General features: G+C 42.9%; 2 protein-coding genes and 1 pseudogene across 3 annotated transcripts; 2 read left to right on the top strand and 1 right to left on the bottom strand.

Moving 5' to 3' along the window:
* The first annotated feature begins 493 nt into the window (after nt 1–493).
* Nucleotides 494–10,229, top strand: LOC311135139 (mitochondrial glutamate carrier 1-like). Its single transcript, XM_084169033.1, has 10 exons — nt 494–837; nt 2,075–2,391; nt 2,579–2,701; nt 3,908–3,963; nt 7,341–7,431; nt 7,662–7,777; nt 7,882–8,059; nt 8,767–8,939; nt 9,361–9,436; nt 9,528–10,229. The coding sequence occupies exons 2-10, from the start codon at nt 2,360–2,362 to the stop codon at nt 9,667–9,669; spliced, it is 987 nt and encodes a 328-aa protein (XP_084025159.1). The 5' UTR covers nt 494–837; nt 2,075–2,359; the 3' UTR covers nt 9,670–10,229.
* Nucleotides 10,230–10,578: 349 nt separating this feature from the next.
* LOC311135140 (V-type proton ATPase subunit E 1-like) lies at nt 10,579–16,941 on the bottom strand. Its single transcript, XM_084169034.1, has 9 exons — nt 16,717–16,941; nt 15,052–15,117; nt 14,857–14,966; nt 14,400–14,466; nt 14,202–14,291; nt 13,987–14,055; nt 13,710–13,804; nt 11,375–11,462; nt 10,579–11,119 (listed from the first exon to the last, which is right to left on the bottom strand). The coding sequence occupies exons 1-9, from the start codon at nt 16,747–16,749 to the stop codon at nt 11,057–11,059; spliced, it is 681 nt and encodes a 226-aa protein (XP_084025160.1). The 5' UTR covers nt 16,750–16,941; the 3' UTR covers nt 10,579–11,056.
* A 4,422-nt stretch (nt 16,942–21,363) lies between these two features.
* On the top strand, nt 21,364–22,033 carry LOC311134877 (ubiquitin carboxyl-terminal hydrolase isozyme L1-like; annotated as a pseudogene). Its single transcript has one exon. The product of its transcript is annotated as a ubiquitin carboxyl-terminal hydrolase isozyme L1-like (transcript).
* Nucleotides 22,034–25,297: the final 3,264 nt, after the last annotated feature.

The raw sequence follows: 25,297 nt of genomic DNA on the forward strand, positions 1-25,297 counted from the left end.
CTTGTAAGTTGTGCCCTTTTTACATTTTTCTTTGTACTATAACGTGACAACAGATTGTAACACAAAATGAGAAATGTTAGTCTAAAAGTGACATTTACTTTTATCTACTGCTGGGATGCAAGTATTTGCCGGTTGATGTGACTAATTTTCAATGTCAGAAGTTGTTTTTTCCATTAACATAAATCAATACTCAAAATCAATACTCATATAAATCAGATAGTTGGAGCAGAGCAGGGTGGAGCTTGTGTTGGTGGAATCACTCAGTTGTTGCGGTAATGCTATGAGTTACTGTCATTCCCTTGATTGTTTCAGTTATATATTATTCTTACAATTATTTTTCAAATGCTTGAATAGAGTTTCAACTATTAGTTTTTGTTGTTGTTTATGGTTGTTTAATTGAGTTGTAATTATCAGCGTTTCTTTCAGTTGTGGCTCATATTGTGTCTGAGGTATTATGTAACGTTTGTGCTGCTACTGAATAGGCTCATTCATACATAAAGTGCTTTTGTATTGCAGCTCAAGTTGTAGTGGATTATAATATAAATATTTTTGCACAGTCAAAATGTTATGTGAGTGAGGGGTTTCGTTTCTGTGGCATTGTTGTGTGGTGTGAGAGTTTATGTTGCGTTGCGTTAGTGCAGAGCTGTATTGCTGTGGCTGTGTCACCACGAGAGGGAGGGACTTAGGCAGGAGGACAATGCTTGTGTATGTGCAACGGCCCCTGAGCGGTGGCTGGCTCTCGCAGATCACTCTTGCTTGACTACTGTTGCTGCACACATTGTTGAAGTGAAAGGAAAGAGGACAGCTTGATCCTGCTTGTGGGATGCACTGACAGGGGTAAGTTCCCCACTGCTATCTTTCTCATGATAAAACAAAATGTTCAGACAAAAAATGAGCTATGTTGTCTGAGCTGGATGATCTGGTGCAGTTTGAAGCAGTTGGGGCTTGGGGGTTTGAAGTTGGCATGGGGTAGAGACTCTTGTCTGCGTTTTTGGCAGGGGACTAGTGTGAATGGAGCGGAGCTGAAAGAAAGTTTCACAGAGCGGCTCAGTGAAAGGCATGTGCAGAATGTGACTGACTGGGCTCTAGAAATGCAAAGACTGAGCTGTAAGAAGAGAGGGATCCAGAGGAATGGTTAGAAAGAGGAGGATGGTTGTGGTGGAAGATAAGAACTGAGGACAAATCAAGAGAATGGTGTCAAAACTAAGGTGAGAGATGGAGAAAGGTGAATAGATTTTTTTTTTCAAAGGAAGAGAGAAGCGAGGATAGAGGGAAGGTTTACAGAGGTAAAAACAGACAGAAGGGGAATGGAGGTGGGGAGATTAAGAGAGAGATTAATTAGGGAGCTGAGAAGGAAATAAGGAGAGAAAATATAAAGAATCGAAGAAAGGGGACAAGACGAGAAGAGGGTAATTTGGGAACACCTGATGCCGATTTTACAGTTTGGGTAATATTGTGCATAATAACAGACCAGCTTCTGATAATTATTGTTGGCAGAAAATAGTTTACAAACCAGTGTTACAAGTTCATATTGAATCTCTTTTTCAGTCCTTTGTAAATGGTGGATCTCAAACACAGCTAAAGGAAGCCTGTCATTTTTCAGTTTTGACCTCCTTGGTAGATCAAATAATCTTATCCCTTTTAGCAATAAGATTAGAGAGACTTAAGATGTTCTCTTTCTGTGTGGGAGTCACAGGAAATTCTGCCTCAGAATTATGAATGACCTAACTGGGTACCAGATGTGTTTGTGCTAACCTTCCACTCCTTGCTGCTCCTTGTCCTATGCCAACATGACAAGGAGTGGCATGGAGTGGCATTATGGCACAAACAGATCTGGGAACCGGCTAATGAATGCCCAAGGTGGCCTTCAATCATAAGATCTACGGTCAGAATTCTGATTTAGTGTGTGGATGTTCAATCCTCTGCAATACCCTGAACAACTATTGGCATAAATAGTTGTTCCTGCAGTTCAGAGAGTTTACAAAGAGATAAATAGGACCTCTGTATAATACTGAGGTATGGGAAAAGGTAACCTGACCCTTGTCATTGATGTGGCCTTGCTCTATTGGAACAGACAGAGACCACTGGTATTCCTGTGTGGCACAGTGGAGCAGGAAGACTGGCCAGAGAACACCGGTTAAGCTCAGGTGGTGGGTACCACATTACATCGGAGAGGAACCCTATTGGTGCCCCACTGTGGAAGAACAGACACCACATTGATACCACAGAGGTGGCAAGCTGCATTTGTGCTGCAGACAGGTGGGCCGGTAAGGGTACGGTGGTGGTGACACCTTTGGGCTGAGCTGGTTTGCCGACAGGAGGAGGAGGAGGAAGAAAACCGACGTGGGCCTGGAGCCCAATGAGAGATAGGATGGCCGAGCAGAAAGTTAGGTAACCACCATTACAGTATATTTCTTCACCTAGAACCTCGAGAATTCAATTTAACAATAATGTGAAAGGAGGAAACATTTTGTGTTGCCCTTTGCCAACACATCTATTTACATAGTGTTTATGTCTGTGTCTTTCCATGTGTGTGTGGGTGTGTGTCTGTTTGTGTGTGTGTTTTCCTCCTCCGCAGCCTCCCTTCTAAGCTGATTAATGGAGGCGTGGCAGGGCTGGTGGGTGTGACCTGTGTGTTTCCTATTGATCTGGCCAAGACCCGCCTACAGAACCAGCAAGGTGCCCGAGTCTACACCGGAATGTGAGTACTACCTTGTTTTCCACTAGCCCAAAAGTCCATTTTGGCTATATATCGTAAAAATTAATTAAAACAACAATATGCTTTTTTTAAAATTTAAGGTTAGGGTTAAGGTTAGGTTGAAGAGAAATTGTATAAAAAGTACAGTTTATTGAATTGGATGAAAGAGAGAATAGTTCTGTTTTGACTCATGCACACAGTAATTGTTTTCAAGTAATCAGACTAAGCTGTCCATGAGGGCAGATTGGGTCAAATGTTTTTTTGTACATTTGCATTCAAAACAAGTGTTTGGTGCTGTTTTGGTGAGCGCTACATTTACAGAGTGGCTTCCACAGTAAATCAGACAGGGAAAATACTTCATTCTTGGCTCTATATTACTAGTTCCTGACATGCTTGGCTCTACTGGTTGTCTAGTACAGACAACTGTCTATCTCTATACATCTGTTCATACTATGGCATCACAGGGTTGAGTGGGCATTGCGCCTATATTTACGTTGGTGGAGACAGAATGTTGTCCGAGTGAGTTACTGGTTGGCACAGGAGTGATCCTTTGGCATCCTGACTACTCCTGGTCTTTTAATTAAGTAACAATCTAGTAGCTGCTAATTAAGTTGATCAAATCAATGGAAAATCAAACTGTGAACCAAATGTGAACCAATTAAAGTTAGAATCCTTAGTTGATATATCCATTTTTGGACTTATAAATTAATGATGTATACCTATTGATTCTTGAAGAATATAACTTATAAATGCCTCATGAGCTTAGTTCAACTGTTATACCCCAAAATATAAACTTGTTTTACTCTGTTTGTAAACAATGTAAACAGTATCATTGATGGTCAGTCCTTGCATCCATAGCTCTGTCTATTAATTTAAGAGTGGTTACATTTCTCCAGGCCCATCCCTCTTATTGTTTCAATTAAAGATTCTAGCTTTAAAGGAAAGTGTCCATCAATTATGTTTGTGGTGTGTAGCTGTGTAGTGTGATGCTGAACAACCAACATTCTGTGATGTAGGGTTTTGTTAAGATTGACAAGACACTGTATTGTAAGGAAAGGCAAATGAATAAATAGTATTCATTGTTTATGCATGGTCAATAAGCATCAGTTATAAATGTTGTAAGATAAATCATGAATTTCATAGATTAAATTCTTCAGAAAGTTCACCCAAACTGATTTTTACCTGAATACTTCTCCTTTTGATGTGAAGGCTGGACTGTTTGACGAAGACAGTAAAGATGGAAGGCTACTTTGGGATGTATCGAGGTATTATTTCCCTGGATTAATGTAATGTACAATTCTGTGTTATGAGTGTAGCTGACACTGCCTAAATTGAAATAACTGCTGTAAACCTTGTATTATATCCTTTTAAAGTATTGAGCACCTACAGTGGCTGGCGAAATTATTCACCCCCCTTGGCATTTTTCCTATTTTGTTGCCTTACAACCTGGAATTAAAATGGATTTTTTGGGGGTTTGTATCATTTGATTTACACAACATGCCTACCACTTTGAAGATATGTTTTATTGTGAAACTAACAAGAAATAAGACAAAAAAAACAGAAAACTTGAGCGTGCATAACTATTCACCCCCCCAAAGTCAATACTTTGTAGGGCCACCTTTTGCAGCAATTACAGCTGCAAGTCTCTTGGGGTATGTTTTTCAAGGCAAAATGGCTCCAGCTCCTTCAAGTTGGATGGGTTCCGCTGGTGTACAGCAATCTTTAAGTCATACCACAGATTCTCAATTGGATTGAGGTCTGGGCTTTGACTAGGCCATTCCAAGACATTTATGTTTCCCCTTAAATCACTCAAGTGTTGCTTTAGCAGTATGCTTAGGGTCATTGTCCTGCTGGAAGGTGAACCTCCGTCCCAGTCTCAAATCTCTGGAAGACTGAAACAGGTTTCCCTCAAGAATTTCCCTGTATTTAGCGCCATTCATCATTCCTTCAATTCTGACCAGTTTCCCAGTCCCTGCCGATGAAAAACATCCCCACAGCATGATGCTGCCACCACCATGGTTCACTGCGGGGATGGTTTCTTGGGGTGATGAGAGGTGTTGGGTTTGCGCCAGACATAGCGTTTTCCTTGATGGCCAAAAAGCTCAATTTGAGTCTCATCTGACCAGATTACCTTCTTCCATATGTTTGGAGAGTCTCCCACATGCCTTTTGGCGAACACCAAACGTGTTTGCTTATTTTTTTCTATAAGCAATGGCTTTTTTCTGGCGACTATTCTGTAAAGCCCAGCTCTGTGGAGTGTACAGCTTAAAGTGGTCCTATGGACAGATACTCCAATCTCCGATGTGGAGCTTTGCAGCTCCTTCAGGGTTATCTTTGGTCTCTTTGTTGCCTCTCTGATTAATGCCCTCCTTGCCTGGTCCGTGAGTTTTGGTGGGCGGCCCTCTCTTGGCAGGTTTGTTGTGGTGCCATATTCTTTCCATTTAGTGCTCTGTGGGATGTTAAAAGTTTTGGATATTTTTTTATAACCCAACCCTGATCTGTACTTCTCCACAACTTTGTCCCCGACCTGTTTGGAGAGCTCCTTCAGAACAGGTTTACAGTTGAAGTCGGAAGTTTACATACACCTTAGCCAAATACATTTAAACTCAGTTTTTCACAATTCCTGACATGTATTCCTAGTAAAACTTCCCTGTCTTAGGTCAGTTAGGATCACCACTTTATTTTAAGAATGTGAAATGTCAGAAAAATAGTAGAGAGAATGATTTATTTCAGCTTTTATTTCTTTCATGACATTCCCAGTGGGTCAGAAGTTTACATACACTCAATTAGTATTTGGTAGCATTGCCTTTAAATTGTTTAACTTGGGTCAAACGTTTCGGGTAGCCTTCCACAAGCTTCCCACAATAAGTTGGGTGAATTTTGGCACATTCCTCCTGACAGAGCTGGTGTAACTGAGTCAGGTCTGTAGGCCTCCTTGCTCGCACACACTTTTTCAGTTGTGCCCACACATTTTCTATACGATTGAGGTCAGGGCTTTGTGATGGGCACTCCAATACCTTGACTTTGTTGTCCTTAAACCATTTTGCCACAACTTTGGAAGTATGCTTGGGGTCATTGTTCATTTGGAAGACCCATTTGCGACCAAGCTTTAACTTCCTGACTGATGTCTTGAGATGTTGCTTTAATATATCCACATAATTTCCCTTCCTCGTGATGCCATCTATTTTGTGAAGTGCACCAGGCCCTCCTGCAGCAAAGCACCCCCACAGCATGATGCTGCCACCCCCGTGCTTCACGGTTGGGATGGTGTTCTTCGGCTTGCAAGCCTTCCCCTTTTTCCTCCAAACATAACAATGGTCATTATGGCCAAACAGTTCTATTTTTGTTTCATCAGACCAGAGGACATTTCTCCAAAAAGTACGATCTTTGTCCCCATGTGCAGTTGCAAACCGTAGTCTGGCTTTTTTATGGTGATTTTGGAGCAGTGGCTTCTTCCTTGCTGAGCAGCCTTTCAGGTTATGTCGATATAGGACTGGTTTTACTGTGGATATAGATACTTTTGTACCTGTTTCCTCCAGCATCTTCACAAGGTCGTTTGCTGTTGTTCTGGGATTGATTTGCACTTTTCGCACCAAAGTACGTTCATCTCTAGGAGACAGAACGCGTCTCCTTCCTGAGCGGAATGACGTCTGCGTGGTCCCATGGTGTTTATACTTGCGTACTATTGTTTGTACAGATGAATGTGGTACCTTCAAGCATTTGGAAATTGCTCCCAAGGATGAACCAGACTTGTGGAGGTCTACAATTTTTTTTCTGAGATCTTGGCTGATTTCTTTTGATTTTCCCATGATGTCAAGCAAAGAGGAACTGAGTTCGAAGGTAGGCCTTGAAATACATCCACAGGTACACCTCCAATTGACTCAAATTATGTCAATTAGCCTATCAGAAGCTTCTAAAGCCATGACGTCATTTTCTGGAATTTTCCAAGCTGTTTAAAGGCACAGTCAACTTAGTGTATGTAAACTTCTGACCCACTGGTATTGGGATACAGTGAATTATAAGTGGAATAATCTGTCTGTAAACAATTGTTGGAAAAATGACTTGTGTCAAGCACAAAGTAGATGTCCTAACCGACCTGCCAAAACTATAGTTTGTTAACAAGAAATTAGTGGAGTGGTTGAAAAACGAGTTTTAATGACTCCAACCTAAGTGTATGTAAACTTCCGACTTCAACTGTATATATACTGAGATCATGTGACACTTAGATTGCACACAGGTGGACTTTCTTTAACTAATTATGAGACTTCTGAAGGTAATTGGTTGCACCAGATCTTATTTAGGGGCTTCATAGCAAAGGCGGTGAATACGTCTGCATGCACCACTTTTCCATTATTTCTTTTGGAGAATGTTTTGAAATAAGTACTTTTTTCCATTTCACTTCACGAATTTGGATTATTTTGTGTATGTTCATTACATGAAATTCAAATAAAAATCAATTTAAATTACAGGTTGTAATGCAACAAAATAGGAAAGATGCCAAGGGGGATGAATACTTTGGCAAGGCACTGTATAGTTAGTAACTAGCCTAGAGCTAATCATATGAAAGTACAGGGGAAGGTTTTGTGTATGACGTTAACTGTAGTTTATGTGTTGTTATAATCCATTACTATTTTCAATGCAGGTGCAGCAGTGAATCTCACTCTTGTCACACCAGAGAAAGCCATTAAACTGGCAGCAAATGATATCTTCAGACAGAAGCTCTCCAAGGACGGGTAATTCACTTTTTGTCCTAGCACAACACTTACACTTTTAACTATTCAACTGAAACACAAACCTACATACCTTAGAGTACCTATTTATCCATCAGGTTAACATAACATGAGTGTAATAGTCAGACGAACTAAGGTGCTTTTGTCTCCTTTTAATCAGTGGTGGTGCCATTATTATTATTATTGCTATGTGTCTGTTTATTAGCCTGTTAACCCTGTCATTTGGCCCACAGGAAGTTGCCCCTGTGGGGGGAGATACTGGCAGGATGTGGGGCGGGGACCTGCCAGGTGATAGTGACCACACCCATGGAGATGCTCAAGATCCAGTTGCAGGACGCAGGAAGGTTGGGTGAGTTCTGTGAACCGTTTGTCCTTAGGCCAACCACAGCTCAGACTCTGCTGCTGAAGTTTTTTGGCACTGATGTGGTGTGTGTGTGTGTGTGTGTGTGACAGCTGCCATAAATAGAGTGGTCCAAGCACGCACTGCAGCGCCTGGTCCAGCTCCTTGTCCACTTCCTCCAGCCCAGCCTGCCCCTCTACCTCGGACCACTGCCGTCCGTATCACCCTGGAGCTACTGAAGACACACGGCCTGCCTGGCCTCTACCGGGGAGCAGGAGCCACACTGATGAGGTCAGACACTCTCTGTCTCTCTCTCTGCCTCTGACAAATCCCCATAGGCAAATAGCATACAAAGTCAAACGCTAAATTAATGAATGATATTAGACAAACTGTACGTGTCAAACAAACACACGCACTCAATCACTCACTCACTCCCTGTGGTACAAGCACACCACAGGAGGTTGGTGGCACCTTAATCGGGGAGGATGGGTTCGTGGTAATGGCTGGAGCGGAATAAGTAGAACAGTATCAAATACTGTACATCAAACACCAGATGTTCCATTGGCACAGTTCTGTACATTAATATGACCCGTCCTCCCCTCAGCAGCCTCCTGTGAAGCACACACACACGTGCACACACGTTTCTCTTGTTCAGTTCTGAGTGACGTAATCCTGAACTGACTGAACCTGCTACTCACTGTCAGGCCTGATTTGTCTCATTACTGGTGATTAGTTTGTGGCAAATAAGTTCAGATTTACTTCTAGTGAAGGCTGCCTGATTTACGTACACCACATATTGCATCATTCAACATTTTGTCTTTCTGTTAATAAGTTTGTCTTTCACATAATATGTACAGTGCTTACTGTATGTGTGGTCTGGCACCCTGGCTAATCAAGGCCAACATAAATCAATAGGTTACTGCAGTTATTGTATGTCTGGCAGGCTGAATCTAGGTGTGGACCGACTGAGACATGCCTCCGTTCTTTTCGTTTTCCAGGGATGTCCCTTTCTCCATGATCTACTTCCCGCTGTTCGCCAACCTGAACGCGCTGGGCCGGGAAGGGCCGGGTAGCCATGGAGACTTGCAGGAGCGGGCCCCCTTCCTGCAGTCCTTCACGGCAGGCTGCACAGCCGGGTCACTGGCAGCTGTAGCTGTCACACCACTGGACGGTGAGAGAGACAGAGGCAGGGAAGGAGAGAAACCATTGTTTTCTCAGTGTCATTCAGTAACACAAGATATTCAGTAGCAGTGCATGTCATTCAGTAACATAAGATATTCAGTAGCAGTGCATGTCATTCAGTCCTACACTTTAATGTCCACAATAAGACCATCTAATCCATCTGTAGATGTCACACAGGGACAGTTTGTAAGGGCTGATTCCTGTGTTGGGTTGGGATTGCAGAGGCTATTGAATTTGATTTAGCGGATTACAATTAAATTATACCGTGAGACCCCAAGTGCAATGGTATGAACTACATTATTATCAATAACTCAGCAATCCCAGAGCACAACGATACCCTCATTGTCTGTACTTTGTTAAGGGCAGTTGAGTTTACATTGGTTTCAGTGTGTGTGTGTGTTTGTTGGCAGTCATAAAGACTCGTATACAGACCTTGCAGAAGGGGGAGGGGGAGGACACATACCGAGGCATTGTTGACTGCACACGGTAAGGCTTGCACTGTAAAACCCACATGGTTGTTTCTCCAATATGTATGTGTTAACCTTTGGCTGACAGCAGATTTCTCACACTTCCATAGGAGGATCTGGAGTAAAGAGGGCCCAGCAACATTTCTCAAGGGGGCGACGTGTCGCGCACTGGTCATCGCCCCCCTCTTTGGCATCGCACAGGGGGTCTACTTCCTGGGCATAGGAGAGCAGTTGCTAGGGCTACTGGGATAGCAGCAGCATGTGGCAGTGTCCTTTACAGTACAGAACATACTGCTTCATTTAGCAGTGAAAGTGAATGGAGGGAGAGAGGAGAGTGTATAAGCAGTGAGTACATGGAGTGAGAGACAGAGGTCACAATCAGCTAACCAAAGGATGAAAAAGGAAACGCAAGATGGGGAGGTTAACTGCTAACATGGGAAACATTACACACTAATTATGTTTGTCTACATTTCTAAAGCAGGTTTCTATAGGTTAAGCAGGGACTTAACCTCCACATTGGCTTTCCACCCCCCAGTGAGTTGCTTTCCCATCCGTGAGTTGTAATCTTGGACTCCTCCTGTTAATGCTTTAATCCTAGTCTCTGTACTGTAACCCACTGAACAGCCAAGCTCCTCTCCTACAGGTTAGACTGCTGGGCCTGCAGAGGTCTTACCTTCATGTTCTCCACAACTCTGAGGCTCAGAAGCAAACCTCTTCAGAGAGCTAGCTGTATTACTGTTACCTTAACCTTTTTAATGCATCGTTGAATTACATGTCATGCGCACAATAAAAATAATGCAAATAATGCCTTATCTTTGCTGATGAAGTCTCTTGTCCTAAACATCTAGCGTTTATCTTACACATTTTGGAATTCAGCAGAAGTTTCTGTTTGATGTACAATTTAGTGAAGCCCATGATGAGATCCATTTTTTAAAAGTACCAGGTTTTTGCCCACTCTCTATGGAATAAGTCCACTAGGTGGCAATGAAAGCATAGTTTTTTTACATTTTGAGGTTGGAATAACCATTTTATTCTTCATTAGAGAACATAATCTGAAATAAATGATCAATCTGTTTACAAACTGAATAAAGAGTGTGAATATTCATGTTTCTGTGTTGCATATGTATTGTTAATCACATGGGTAAGTAACAATAAAAGACATCCATTCGCCAATCCAATATATTCCCATTCAACACAAAATACACAAACATAAACATCAAAAGGAATACAGCGGTAGCCACCCTGTCAGGTGTTTGGATACCTTACAGTAAACAAGCAATACCTTAATTATTCCTCAAGGGAAAGTAAAGGGACAATCAGACAACCCTTAGTGATGGGAGGGGAGCAGTGGTAAACTGAGGCAGTAGTATAAAACACTTGGGAAAGCCACCTACCCTTAACACCAGTCAACACACATTCTCCCTCACATCGTGTCTCATAAAACTGTTTCTTACTTTGGAAGATCATAGAGATAAGTGCTTAAAGTTGGGAAGATCATAGAGAGGCATTTTTAACCAGCACAGAGACAGGGTGTTCTTAGGCTCTGCTCAACTTTCCACATATCCAATCCAAATAAGAGGCTTGTTTGCAGTAACACATCCAATGATCCCTTAACCTTTGTCTCCATCAGCATCATCTTTTAGTCCAAAAACTTACGGTTCGGGTTGGCACCGAACAGAGCCGTTCTGACCTCAGGCATCATCTGTCAGAGAGGAAACAGAGTGAATACCTCAGCTCTCCAGGTACTACTCTGGATACAGAGTAGTCATCAACAGAGCTCACAAAGGATATTAAGGTAGATAAGATCAGATGGATTATAAATGTACCGCATCACTTCATTTCAAATCAACCTCATCCTGTTGGAGTTGTATATGTGACATACTTGGGTTAGTGTTTGGGGTATTTCTATTGGTGATTCCTAACCTCTCCTCCTCTGCCTAATATGTCAATACTGTACCTGCTGGGCCATGAGGTCTAGCCTGCTCTCCAGGGTGTTGGCTACCTTGATCTTCCCATTAGCGTTGTACATCTCAATACCTCCAGAGCTGTGGACACCAGAAACATATAGGTCACAGTCACTCGCTGAAGGACCACTATAGCTTGCTTATGTCCTCTTTACTCAATCAATCACACGGATAGACTTCACTTGCACAGTGTGATAAAGTTAACGTTCAAGCACATTAGATGTAATCCCATTTTAACATTAAAGTAGTTGTAATCTCCCCCATTCCTTTGCATTGCTAATGTGCCAAATACAAATACATGCACTCTATTTTAGGGAAAGGGGATACCTAGTCAGTTTTTGTTATTTCACCTTTATTTAACCAGGTAAGCCAGTTGAGAACAAGTTCCCATTTACAACTGTGACCTGGCCAATATAAAGCAAAGCAGTGTGATAAAAACAACACAGAGTTACGTATGGAATAAACTAAACGTACAGTCAATAACACAATAGAAAATCTATATACAGTGTGTGCAAATGTAGTAAGTTATGGAGGTAAGGCAATAAATAGGCCATAGTGCAAAATAATTACAATTTAGTATTAACACTGGAGTGATAGATGTGCAGAAGATGATGTGCAAATAGAGATGCTGGGGTGCAAATGAGCAAAATAAATAATGTAAATAACAATATGGGGATGAGGTAGTTGGGAGGGCTAATTACAGATGGGCTGTGTACAGGTGCAGTGATCGGTAAGGTGCTCTGACAACTGATGCTTAAAGTTAGTGAGGGAGATAAGTGTCTCCAGCTTCACAGATTTATGCAGTTCGTTCCAGTCATTGGCAGCAGAGAACTGGAAGGAATGGCGGCCAAAGGAGGTTTTGGCTTTGGGGATGACCAGTGAGATATACCTAATGGAGCGCAGACTAGGGGTGGGTGTTGCTATGGTGACCAATTTGCCTAGCAGTGATTTATAGATGACCTGGGGCCAGTGGGTTTGGCGACTAATATGTAGTGAGGGCCAGCCAACAAGAGCGTACAGATCACAGTGGTGGGTAGTGTATGGGGCTTTGGAGACAAAACGGATGGCACTGTGATAGACTACATCCAATTTGCTGAGTAGAGTGTTGGAGGCTATTTTGTAAATGACATCGCCGAAGTCAAGGATCGGTAGGATAGTCAGTTTTACGAGGGCATGTTTGGCAGCATGAGTGAAGGCTTTGTTGCAAAATAGGAAGCCGATTCTAGATTTAACTTTGGATTGGAGATGCTCAATGTGAGTCTAGAAGGAGAGTTTACGGTCTAACCAGACACCTAGCTATTTGTAGTTGCGGTGGGATTTGAAATGGTCGGTGAACTGTTTGTTAACTTGGCTTTCAAATACTTTCGAAAGGCAGGGCAGGATGGATATAGGTCTGTAACAGTTTGGATCTAGAGTGTCACCCCCTTTGAAGAGGGGGATGACCGCGGCAGCTTTCCAATCTCTGGGGATCTCAGACGATATGAAAGAAAGGTTGAACAGGCTGGTAATAGGGGTTGCGACAATTTCGGCGGCTAATTTTCGAAAGAAAGGGTCCAGATTGTCTAGCCCAGCTGATTTGTAGGGGTCCAGATTTTGCAGCTCTTTCAGAACATCAGCTATATGAATTTGGGTGAAGGAGAAGCGGGGGGGGGGGGGGGGGGGGGGCATGGGTAAGTTGCAGCGGAGGGTGCAGAGCTGGTGACCGGGATAGTGGTAGCCAGGTGGAAAGCATGGCCAGCCGTAGCAAAATGCTTGTTGAAATGTTTTATTATCGTAGATTTATCGGTAGTGACAGTGTTTCCTAGCATCAGTGCAGTGGGCAGCTGAGAGGAGGTGCTCTTATTCTCCATGGACTTTACAGTGTCCCAATACTTTTTGGAGTTAGTGCTACAGGACGCGAATTTCTGTTTGAAAAAGTTAGCCTTTGCTTTCCTAACTGATTGTGTACATTGGTTCCTGACTTCTCTGAAAAGTTGCATATCGCAGTGGCAATAACAATGCATTCAACTGAAATGTGTCTTCCTCATTTAACCCAACACCTCTGAAACAAGAGGTGCAGGGGGCTGCCTTAATCAACATCCATGTCATCTGCGCCTGGGGAGCAGTTGTTGTTGAGGGTTAACTGCCTTGCTCAAGGGCAGATTTTCCACCTTGCCACTCGGGGATTCTAACCAGCAATCTTTTGGTTACTGGCCCAATGCTCTTAACTGCTAGGCTACCTGCCGCCCCTTTTAGCGTCCTGTTTGTTGGGTTGTTATTGTACCTCTTAGTCATTGATGTGCTCTTGGTTTAGTCACAATTAATGTGAAATGAAAAGGAATCTCTTACATGTCTGGTGAAAGGTGCCGGTCTTTGTCAATGCCGACCTCAATGTTGCTCTTCACAGCATCTTTATAGATGGGGATGTTTTTCTGTACAGCAGCCTGTACGGTGAAAACACAACAAAATTGTGAATGAATTATCAAAATCCACATTTTCTCAAACACAAGTAGGCCTATACAAGTCATAATACAAGCTGAAATCAGTCATGACGCACAGACAATGTGAACAGAAGTCAAAAAATAGAAGTGACTCAACAAGGTATCCCTACCAACATAACACTGACCTGCACCATGGCAATGTCCTGCTGCCGGCAGCGAATTTTCACTTTGGGTTCCAGCAGTTGGTAGAATCCCTGAAATTGAAGCGCGGACATAATTAGACCACATCTAGTAGCCATGGTTTGTTGCATGACAGTGAGTATAAGCGGCACGGCAAACTTCTGTCAGACTACAACAGAGCTCATGAGTCGGATTACTCCTGAAAGCACCGGAAAACTACCTGCAGAACTAGCCCCTCCAACAAGGCAGGGTACCTCGCTGGGTCCTTAGCAATGTTGGCCAGCCTCTGACGAGCCTCAGTTAGCAGATCCTGACATACAGAAAGAAAAAGAGTCAGATAGCAACAAGATATCTAAAAAGTTGTTGACAGCCAAAACATTTCATGTGGTCAGATTATTGGAGGAAAGCCACCACTAACCGAGATCATGTCATCACGAGCCTTCAGCACCTTCAGTCTAGCCTGGTTCATCAGGTTGGACATCTGACTGTGTGGAGAAGCCAAATATTAAGTGGCAGGCTGGCAGTCAAGCACTCTTATCAATGGGAGGCACAACACATGGTTTGGATAGGACAACATGGAGAGAACAAATTATGGTGCAAAAGGGAAGAATAGTGATGTCACTGTCATTTTGTAGCTAGCATACTAGCTGTTCCTGTAGACTTCCAGTCATAGCGCTAACAACTTCAAACTGCACGCAGAGACAATTAGTTCATCTGACTCTGGGTAAGAAGAAGTAGTAATTGTCAACATGTCGCACTATCCGTTTAAATTGGGATCTGCCTCCAGAAAAGTTCACATCATTATGAAGAGTATTTCCCATTCAGCTGAGAAGAATTCACTCCAACTGCTGGGCTAAAGGGGAAGAAAAACTAACATTTTCTTCTGCTGGTCGATCTGCTTTTCTTTTTTCTCATAGTACTCCATGATCTTCAGCCTTTGGGTCTGCACCAGACGGCCCTTCTCAATGTTGAACTCCTCTTCTGCCTGTAGGAGCACAAACACATTTGTTAATATTTTGTACAGTACCTTTACCAAACTTGCCAGCTAGATGGGAGAGAGAGTGTATTACCTTTGCATCAATTTCTTCTGCTTTCTCATTGGCCTCCTGTTCAATGAAGGCCATCATATGTTTGATCTGTCCAAGGAGAAACAGGGGATGAAGTAGTAATGTTTAGCTTACATCATAACTCATACCATTATATAAAATAACCCCTTATCACTAACATGTGGAATGTGGCACCCTGCGGTGTTTGTGTGTAGAACTAATTTTCTCATGAACAAGTGAGGAATCCACTGTCATTGGTCACAAAGGCAAACTTTTTAACTAGCTAGGCTTAGTATGCCATCTTTCAGATAATGCACACTAAAACATTAGGCAGGGGGACATTATTGACTCCCAAAGTGCCTTTTCAACACAAAAACCCAGAGGCACAATATAGCCAGGCAGAGCAAATGACTGGCACGGCAAATCAACCTTCTCATGGATTGGAGTGGCTTGACATGCATAGAAAGCTAACCAGCTAATTAATTGGTGCTAACTATCTAAATTAAAGTAGGCCTAACTGTCCAGTGAAAATCTCACTTTTAAAAGTTAATATTCTGTTAACTCATACCCAAATAATGTTTTTGACTCACCCTATACTTGTATGTGGCCAAAGCATGACTTGGAGAAAAAAAACACACTTTAAAAACCTGACCTCAAACTTGTATCTCAAACAAATGGTTTAAAAAATGCTTGTTATTTCCTCAGAGGATGATGTCATCCTGAGGAGGATGAGCTGCCAATCAGCAGTCTACAAATGACAATTTTTTATGACAGCTATACGCCCATGTAACCGGTGTGAAATGGCTAGCTAATTAGCGGTGCGCGCTAGTAGCATTTCAATCGGTGACATCACTCGCTCTGAGACCTTGAAGTAGTTGTTTCCCTTGCTCTGCAAGGGCCACGGCTTTTGTGGAGCGACGGGTAACGGCGCTTCGTATGGGTCCCTGGTTCAAGCCCAGGTAGGGGCGAGGAGAGGGACGGAAGCAACACTGTTACATTGGTGCCGTGACCCGGATCACTGGTTGCTGCGGAAAAGGAGGAGGTCAAAGGGGGTGAGTGTAACCGGTGTGAAATGGCTAGCTAGTTAGCGGTGCGTGCTAGTAGCGGTTCAACTGGTGACGTCACTCGCTCTGAGACCTTGAAGTAGTAGTTTCCCTTGCTCTGCAAGGGCCACTGCTTTTGTGTAGCGAAAGGTAACGGTGCTTCGAGTGTGACTTGTCGATGTGTGCAGAGGGTCCCTGGTTCAAGCCCAGGTAGGGGCGAGGAGAGGGACAGAAGCAACACTGTTATACCCACACCATTCGGTTGTTGGGGTGTGCCCACACCATACCAACACAGAAAAGCTGCTTTTTAACATAATAAATAAAATAAAAAGTGGAAGGCAAACTATTTCACTCATATTGTAATTAATTATAGGTCATATTTCATAGAAATCTGGAAACACTGGACAGTTACTTTAATTTTGAATCCCAAGGGGAAGTGCCATGACGCATCGAATTAACTCGTTTGACATTTGGTGAGAGCTGACAAATATATAGCTACTGTATATCTCACAAAGCAGACATGATAGTATAGCTAACTAAAAAGAAAGTACACAGATGACCCTTTCTACTTTATAATAGTTTGTGTTAGCAAAACTTAGCTAGCTATAAACGCTAACTAGCTTGTTAGCTAGCGACATAATGTTACCTGTTTCTGTACGTCGGCATCGCTGAGCGCCATGGCAGGTTCTTCAGTTGTTTTTTGCTTACTAATAAATGTAGGTAGAAAATAACTGGATAATAATACTCAGCTGGTTGGACTAGATCGTTTTTTTCTGTAGCTCATGCACGACATAAAACATGGGACTAATGACAAGCAACAAACTGGCACGGAAAGTCAGCTGACTGGATGACACAACTGCGCGTTCACAATGGTCAGTTTATGAAGTGCCGCGCATATTTCACTTATTTCCCATAATAAGAATGTCTGATTAGATAGCTTTTTTTGTGAGTGACTTGACTAAATATTGCACTTATCTCAGACTTTTTTTTTGTGTGACTTGCCTCAGCAGGACCCCTCTAGATCTTTGTCATACTTCTGACTTATTATTATTATAGCTAATATAATATAGCTAGCGTTTGTTCCAGCCAGCAGCTAAGTTAGCTAGCTAACGTTATAACAACACACTTTTTCAACACCGTCCCCAACTTGAGTTTATCGGTAAGGTTGTAGTTTTGTCACTTGACAATTTTTATTTTGGAGTTTTGTTTGGCTTGCTAACGTTAGCTAGTTAACTTAGCTTACAGACATGGCAAGGTTAGCTAAATATCGGTACAATTAGCTCGCCAGAACACACCAATGTAAGCTAACTAGTTAACAAACTAATTGTATTTGGTTACTCAAGTTTTCTTTTAGTGTAAATTGATTTAGACGGTGCAAATTTAGACGGCGCAGTTTAGACAGCGTGGATGTATAGGGGTCTTGTCTAGACGGGATCCAGTTTATGCCAAATTGACGTGTAATGTTTTAGTTAACTCTGAGCCTTTTCATAACTTTAACCTAATTCTCATAACCTGTTACGCTACGTTTATTCTCATAAACTGCTGCGAAAAGTGAAGTCTGACATAAACTGTATCCCTTCTAGCCAAAACCACGTAACGTCATCGTAGAAATAGAGCCATAGAACGGGTCCCCCAACGACGACGTGGTTGTCATAGAAACAGAATCCTTAGAATTGAATCCCTATTCAAGTCATAGTTCGCCATCTTGTAGTCCTAAAAACCGGAAATGAGTTACCTCTGATCTTTCAGCCATTCCTATGGGGGGAAATAATGGAGAAAGAATGGGGTTTTGGGATAAACACAGAAAATAAAGTCTGAGGTTAACACAGGCTTAGGTGATCTTATACATTTGTTATATGAGATAATATCAGCCAGTTAACATGACATTTATGAATTATAATAATAATATATGACATTAATGAGGCTATATACAGGGGGTACCTGTACCGAGTCAAAGTGCGGGGGTACAGGTTAGTTGAGGTAATTTGTACATGTAGGTAGGGGTAAAGTGACTATGCATAGATAATAAACAGCGAGTAGCAGCAGTGTAAAAACAAAGGGGGAGGGGGGTCAATGCAAATAGTCCGGGTAGCCATTTCATTAATTGTTCAGCAGGGGTAGAAGCTGTAAAGAAGCCATTTGGACCTAGACTTGGCGCTCCGGTACCGCTTGCCGTGTGGTAGCAGAGAGAACAGTCTATGACTTGGGTGACTGAAGTCATTGACCATTTTTTGGGCCTTCCTCTGACACCGCCTAGTACAGGGCTGCCCAACCCTCTTCCTGGTCATAGCTCACATCAACACCATTATCCCGGAAACCCTAGACCCACTCCAGGAAGAGGGTTGGGCAGCACTGGTCTAGTATATAGGTCCTGGATGGCAGGAAGCTTGGCCCTCTGTAGCGCCTTACGGTCGGATGCCGAGCAGTTGCCATACTAGGCGTTGATGCAACCAGTCAGGATGCTTTCGATTGTGCAGCTGTATAACCTTTTGAGGATCTGGGGACCCATGCCAAATCTTTTCAGTCTTCTGAGGGGGAAAAGGCGTTGTTGTGCCCTCTTCACGACTTTCTTGGTGTGTTTGGACCATGAGAGTTTGTTGGTGATGTGGACACCAAGGAACTTGAAACACTCAATCCGCTCCACTACAGCCCCGCCGATGTGAATGGGGGCGTGTTCGGCCCTCCTTTTCCTGTAATCCACTATCATCTCCTTTGTTTTGCTCACGTTGAGGTAAAGGTTGTTGTCCTGGCACCACACTGCCAGGTCTCTGAAAGCCTCCCTGACTCGGTCAGGGAGAGGTTGAAAATGTCAGCGAAGACACTTGCCAGTTGGTCCGCGCATTCTCTGAGTACACGTCCTGGTAATCCGTCTGGCCCCGTGGCCTTGTGAATGTTGACCTGTTTAAAAGGTCTTGCTCACATCGGCTACGGAGAGCATGATCACACAGTCGTCCGGAACAGCTGGTGCTCTCATGCATACTTCAGTGTTGCTTACCTCGAAGTGAGCATAAAAGGAATTTAGCCCATCTGGTAGGCTCGCGTCACTGGACAGCTCGCGTCTGGGTTTCCCTTTGTAGTCTGTAATAGTTTGCAAGCCCTGCCACATCCGATGAGCGTCAGAGCCGGTGTAGTAGGATTCAATCTCCTGTATTGACACTTTGCCTGTTTGATGGTTCGTCTGAGGGCATAGCGGGATTTCTTATAAGCGTCCAGATTAGTGTCCTGCTCCTTGAAAGCGGCAGCTCTAGCCTTTAGCTCGGTGTGGATGTTGCCTGTAATCCATGGCTTCTGGTTGGGATATGTACATACGTTCACTGTGGAGACGACGTCGTCGATGCACTTATTGATGAAGCCGGTGACTGAGGTGGTATACTCCTCAATGCCATTGGATAAATCCCGGAACATATTCCAGTCTGTTCTAGCAAAACAGTCCTGTAGCGTAGCATCCACGTCATCTGACCACTTCCGTATTGAGCAAGTCACTGGTACTTCCTGCTTTAGTTTTTGCTTGTAAGCAGGAATCAGGAGGATAGAATTATGGTCAGATTTGCCAAATGGAGGGCGAGGGAGAGCTTTGTACGCGTCTCTGTGTGTGGAGTAAAGGTGTGGAGTAAACCCAGCCAACTGTATATTATCCGTGTTGTCGTTCAGCCACGACTCGGTGAAACATAAGATATTACAGTTTTTAATGTCCCGTTGGTAGGATAGTCTCGAACGGAGCTCATCCAGTTTATACTCCAGTGATTGCACGTTGGCCAATAGAACGAATGGTAGAGGCGGGTTACCCACTCGCCAACAAATTCTCACAAGGCACCCTGATCTGCGCCCCCTGTATTTCCTTCTTTTCTTCATGCGATTGACAAGGATTTGGGCCTTGTTTGGGAGCAACAGTATATCCTTCACTTCAGAATCATTAAAGAAAAAATCTTTGTCCAGTTCGAGGTGAGAACAAATAGAACAAACACATCTCATAGAAGAAAATGTATAAGATCTCCTAAACCCGTGTTTACCACAGACCTTATTTTCGGCGTTTATCCAAAAACCCTCCATAAACTACATTCATTTCCCCATAGGCTTTGGCCAACAAGCCATGGCAAGTATAAGTAGCTGCAGTCCAATATGGCGACCGGTGTATGGCCGAGTGGGTGTCTTGAAAGGAGTGGTTGTATGGAAAGCAAATCAGCTAATTGGGCAGATTTGTTTCCACTCAAGACCGTTTTGCATGGCTGATTGGGCTACAGGATGTGTCGATAAGCCGGTTACGCTACGGTGACCAGTGCACCGGGTGGTGAATCGATGTGCCTGCCGACTTGAAGTGCTTGCTACTCGGTATCACGATTGTGTTGTTGGCGGTAGCTAACGTGGCCATATTTTTCTCTCACATTATTTTATTTCAAGTAGGATAGCCTACACAAGAAATAACTAATATTGATAACCATCTAGATGTCACCATGATACATACAGTCTAATACTCAATGGGGAGGGCACAACGGGACACAGTGCCCTTCAATCCCGCTCCTGCGGCAACGGTGTGGGAAGTAGCTACCTAGTAGCCAATACCAGGGTGACCGCTGCACACGCATACAACGCATGAAGAACACCCATCAACTCTTACTTTAATTTTTTTAACGTAATTGTCCGCTTTATAACTGAAAATGAACAATTATTTGTGTAAAACTAACAGTGAAATACGACTCAGACTTATCCTCTGGCTTAAAAACAGAAGTCCAAACACTGTATGTTAGCTCAACGTACGGTAGTTGCTCAATCAAAACCGTCTAACACAGTGTTTCTCAAACTCGGTGCACAATTTGGTTTTTGCCATAACACTACACAGCTGATCAAAGCTTGATGATTAGTTGACGTGCACCCCTTGGGGTCCCGAGGACCAAGTTTGGGAAACCCTGGTCTAGCAAGCAGAGCGCTTTCGACTCACCCACTCCTTTCCACACGCCCACTACTTTCCTTTCGATACACCCACTTGCCCATACTCCGGTCGCCATATAGAGTACTACAGTATAAGTCATAATACCCATAAAACCTAGCAGTCAAACAAGGAAATGGTTCCAATCATTTTTCCACCATTCATTTTTTCCATAGGGGATTTTAGAAAACCTTAAAATAAGGGCTGTGTTTCGTGTAGGCTTACCCTGGCGTGACGTTTTGAGAACTGTGTAAATCTCTCTAGGACAAGGTGACTTTTGTCAATATATTTATCAACTTCAGGGCAAAGTTGGGCTGTTCACAGGCTGCAACATTTATCGACAGTTGGGACCTAAACTAGTCGAGTAGGATGGAGTGGAAACCTATGGAGATGAACCCCTTGATGTTCAACAAACTGCTCACTAAGCTGGGTGTGTGTGGTAGATTGCGTTTCGTGGACATGTTATGTCTGGACGAGGAGGATTTGTCGTCTGTACCGGTTCCATGCGGCGCCGTCATTCTGCGGTTCCTGCTAATGGAACAGCATGAGTTGTTCCGGGAGGAGCAGGAAGATAAAGGAGAGCTGGTGTTTGTGGGTCTGACAGTTTTCTTCCTGAGAAACAAAGTGGTCAACTCCTGTGGCACCGTAGCTCTGCTGCACGCAGTTGGCAAAAACTCCACCCACATGGAGTACCATGGTAACTCGCCTGTGAAGAAGTTGGATGAGACATATTGGATGTTCCCCCCTCAACAAAGCTGCCCACCTAGAGGTGAACCAGGCCATCAGAGAGGTCTATTATGACGCGGCAACACAGGGCCAATGCAGGGTCGAGGCAGATAATGTCAACTTCCATTTAATTACCTTTGTCAAGGTGAACAGAATACTTTATGAGCTGGACCCTAGTATGGAGGGGCCAGTGAACCATGGAGACACCCAGGACAACTCCTTCATCTGGGATGCAGCGTGTATTTGTCGGGAGTTTGTGGAGAGAGAGGAGGGGGAGGTCCGCTTCTCCGCAATGGCCTTCTGTTGCTCCTAGAAGGCACACACATAGTCTAAAGCACACACAATGTACATACACACACACACACACACACACACACACACACACACACACACACTGCAGCATATACAGTGGCTTGCGAAAGTATTCACCCCCCTTGGCATTTTTCCTATTTTGTTGCCTTACAACCTGGAATTAAAATTGATTTTTGGGGGGTTTGTATCATTTGATTTACACAACATGCCTACCACTTTGAAGATGCAAAATATTTATTATTGTGAAACAAACAACAAATAAGACAAAAAAACAGAACTTGAGCGTTAAATGTTAAAATGTATTCACCGCCCCCCAAAGTCAATACTTTGTAGAGCCACCTTTTGCAGCAATTACAGCTGCAAGTATCTTGGGGTATGTCTCTATAAGCTTGGCACATCTAGCCACTGGGATTTTTGCCCATTCTTCAAGGCAAAACTGCTCCAGCTCCTTCAAGTTGGATGGGTTCGGCTGGTGTACAGCAATCTTTAAGTCATACCACAGATCTCAATTGGATTGAGGTATGGGCTTTGACTAGGCCATTCCAAGACATTTAAATGTTTCCCCTTAAACCACTCGAGTGTTGCTTTAGCAGTATGCTTAGGGTCATTGTCCTGCTGGAAGGTGAACCTCTGTCCCAGTCTCAAATCTCTGGAAGACTGAAACAGGTTTCCCTCAAGAATTTCCCTGTATTTAGCGCCATCCATCATTCCTTCAATTCTGACCAGTTTCCCAGTCCCTGCCGATGAAAAACATCCCCACAGCATGATGCTGCCACCACCATGCTTCACTGTGGGGATGGTGTTCTCAGGGTGATGAGGTGTTGGGTTTGCACCAGACATTGCGTTTTCCTTGATGGCCAAAAAGCTCAATTTGAGTCTCATCTGACCAGAGTACCTTCTTCCACATGTTTGGGGAGTCTCCCACATGCCTTTTGGCAAACACCAAACGTGTTTGCTTATTTTTTTCTTTAAGCAATGGCTTTTTTCTGGCCACTCTTCCGTAAAGCCCAGCTCTGTGGAGTGTACGGCTTAAAGTGGTCCTATGGACAGATACGCCATACTCCGCTGTGGAGCTTTGCAGCTCCTTCAGGGTTATCTTTGGTCTCTTTGTTGCCTCTCTGATTAATGCCCTCCTTGCCTGGTCCATTCGTTTTTTTTTTTTCTTAGGGGGTAGATCAGCTTAATATTGCAGATAGATTGTAACTTCCATCAATGTAATTGTCTGCATCACTTCCAATCCCCCATGTTTTTATATATATACACATGCATACACACATACATACATATCCTTTAAAAAATATATATTCCCCTTTATTACTTTCCAACCCCACCACCCTTTCCCTACTTGGAGTAAACTAGTGAACAACAATGCTTAGGCCTCTACTTCCAGCTTATACTTACTATCTACATTTTATGGACACAGTCAATTTTACAATAATTATATTTTGTTTGTTTTTTTTCTCCTGAACTTCTTCTACTCTCAACCTCTCCCGATCATTTTCATGATGTCCATCCGTTTTGCTTCTATATGCCATATCTTTGTGGTCCATGAGTTTTGGTGGAAGGCCCTCTCTTGGCAGGTTTGTTGTGGTGCCATATTCTTTCCATTTTTGAATAATGGATTTAATGGTGCTCCGTGGGATGTTAAAAGTTTCTGATATTTTTTTATAACCCAACCCTGATGTGTACTTCTCCACAACTTTGTCCCTGACCTGTTTGGAGAGCTCCTTGGTCTTCATGGTGCCGCTTGCTTGGTGGTGCCCCTTGCTTAGTGGTGTTGCAGACTCTGGGGCCTTTCAGAACAGGTGTATATATACTGAGATCATATGACACTTAGATTGCACACAGGTGGACTTTATTTAACTAATTGTGTGACTTCTGAAGGTAATTGGTTGCACCAGCTCTTATTTAGGGGCTTCATAGCAAAGGGGGTGAAAACATATGCACGCACCAGTTTTCCGTTATTTATTTTGTATAATTTTTTTTAACAAGTTATTTTTTTCATTTCACTTCACCAATTTGGATTATTTTGTGTATGTCCATTACATGAAATCCAAATAAAAATCCATTTAAATTACAGGTTGTAATGCAACAAAATAGGAAAAACGCCTAGGGGAATGAATACTTTTGCAAGGCACTGTAGTAAAGCTTGCCAAAGCCTGGTGTCTGTGTTTGATGACAATGATGTCAATGCTGCATTTGAGGTCTGTTACATGAACAAATTGTATTTTCCATTTTTACATCACACATTGTTTAATAAAAGCATGAGCTGACGCACACCCAGATAAAATTATTTAGTGTAGAGGTGCTGACTAACGGCAAATAAACTGTAAGCTATAAAAACAAAGAGAGTCGCACACTCCATATGTATAAACTCCCAGTAATTTATTGGGTAAAACACCAACGTTTTGGCATCTCTGTACCTTCTTCAGGGTAATGTCATGAATGCTTGAACTAGGTTATGTCAACAAACAGTGCAATTAGTGCAACCAATGACAATAGTGAGGGGTGTGTCATAATTATTAGGTTGATTAGAATGAATTGAGTTAAACTGTTAAAGACAATAGTTTACAGCATATTGAATATGTTAGGCTATTGTTATCATTAGTATAAGATGAGCATCAACATACATTATTGTTTAATTTAATTTCACATATATTTCATTGTTTCCAATTTAATTACATGTTTGTTGCATGTAATCTTTTGGTTCAACCATAATGCATAATAAGCATCATCAACAGGGGGAACATATTGGGTGTACGCTGATAAACTGTAGAAAGAATATATTCATTTTTAAGACTTGTTCATTGAAAATATAGTCGTTAATAAGAAGGGCCTGAGATCAGTCAATATTCAGACCACTAGGGGTCAATGTTTTTAAATAGGATATCCAGTAGGCCTCCCTCTATCGTAGTAGGATCTCGATGTTACCTCCTCTCCTTGGTTGAGCAACATGCTCAATGCCTGTGTATTTGAGGGATGAGATGGGCTGGTTAGCTTCAACAAAGTGAGCTGCAACTGGATAGTCAGTGTTCTTACGCCTGATTGAGCTGCGGTGTTCAGCTATGCGTTGTTTTAATTGTATTTTCGTTTGTCCTACGTAGGCTTTCCCATATGAACAGGTGATGAGATAGATTACTCCCTTTGTCTTGCATGAGATGATGGCCCTAACAGGGATTTTTCGACCTATATGTGGGTGTCTGAAGAAGGATGTTTTTGTAGTGCTATCGCACGTGCGCATGAGCCACATTTGTAGTTCCCATTA

Source organism: Coregonus lavaretus (genome assembly GCF_964263955.1).
Source record: "Coregonus lavaretus genome assembly, chromosome: 9".
Classification (NCBI taxonomy): Eukaryota; Metazoa; Chordata; class Actinopteri; order Salmoniformes; family Salmonidae; genus Coregonus; species Coregonus lavaretus.

Coding starts and splice junctions, on each gene's coding strand:
- LOC311135139 (XM_084169033.1), top strand. CDS start 2,360: ATGAGAGATAGGATGGCCGAGCAGAAAGTTAG. Junction 2,392..2,578: donor ATGGCCGAGCAGAAAGTTAG/GTAACCACCATT, acceptor CCTCCTCCGCAG/CCTCCCTTCTAAGCTGATTA. Junction 2,702..3,907: donor GCCCGAGTCTACACCGGAAT/GTGAGTACTACC, acceptor TTTGATGTGAAG/GCTGGACTGTTTGACGAAGA.
- LOC311135140 (XM_084169034.1), bottom strand. CDS start 16,749: ATGGCGCTCAGCGATGCCGACGTACAGAAACAG. Junction 13,805..13,986: donor AGGACATTGCCATGGTGCAG/GTCAGTGTTATG, acceptor TTCACCGTACAG/GCTGCTGTACAGAAAAACAT. Junction 11,120..11,374: donor TAGACCTCATGGCCCAGCAG/GTACAGTATTGA, acceptor CCTCTCTGACAG/ATGATGCCTGAGGTCAGAAC.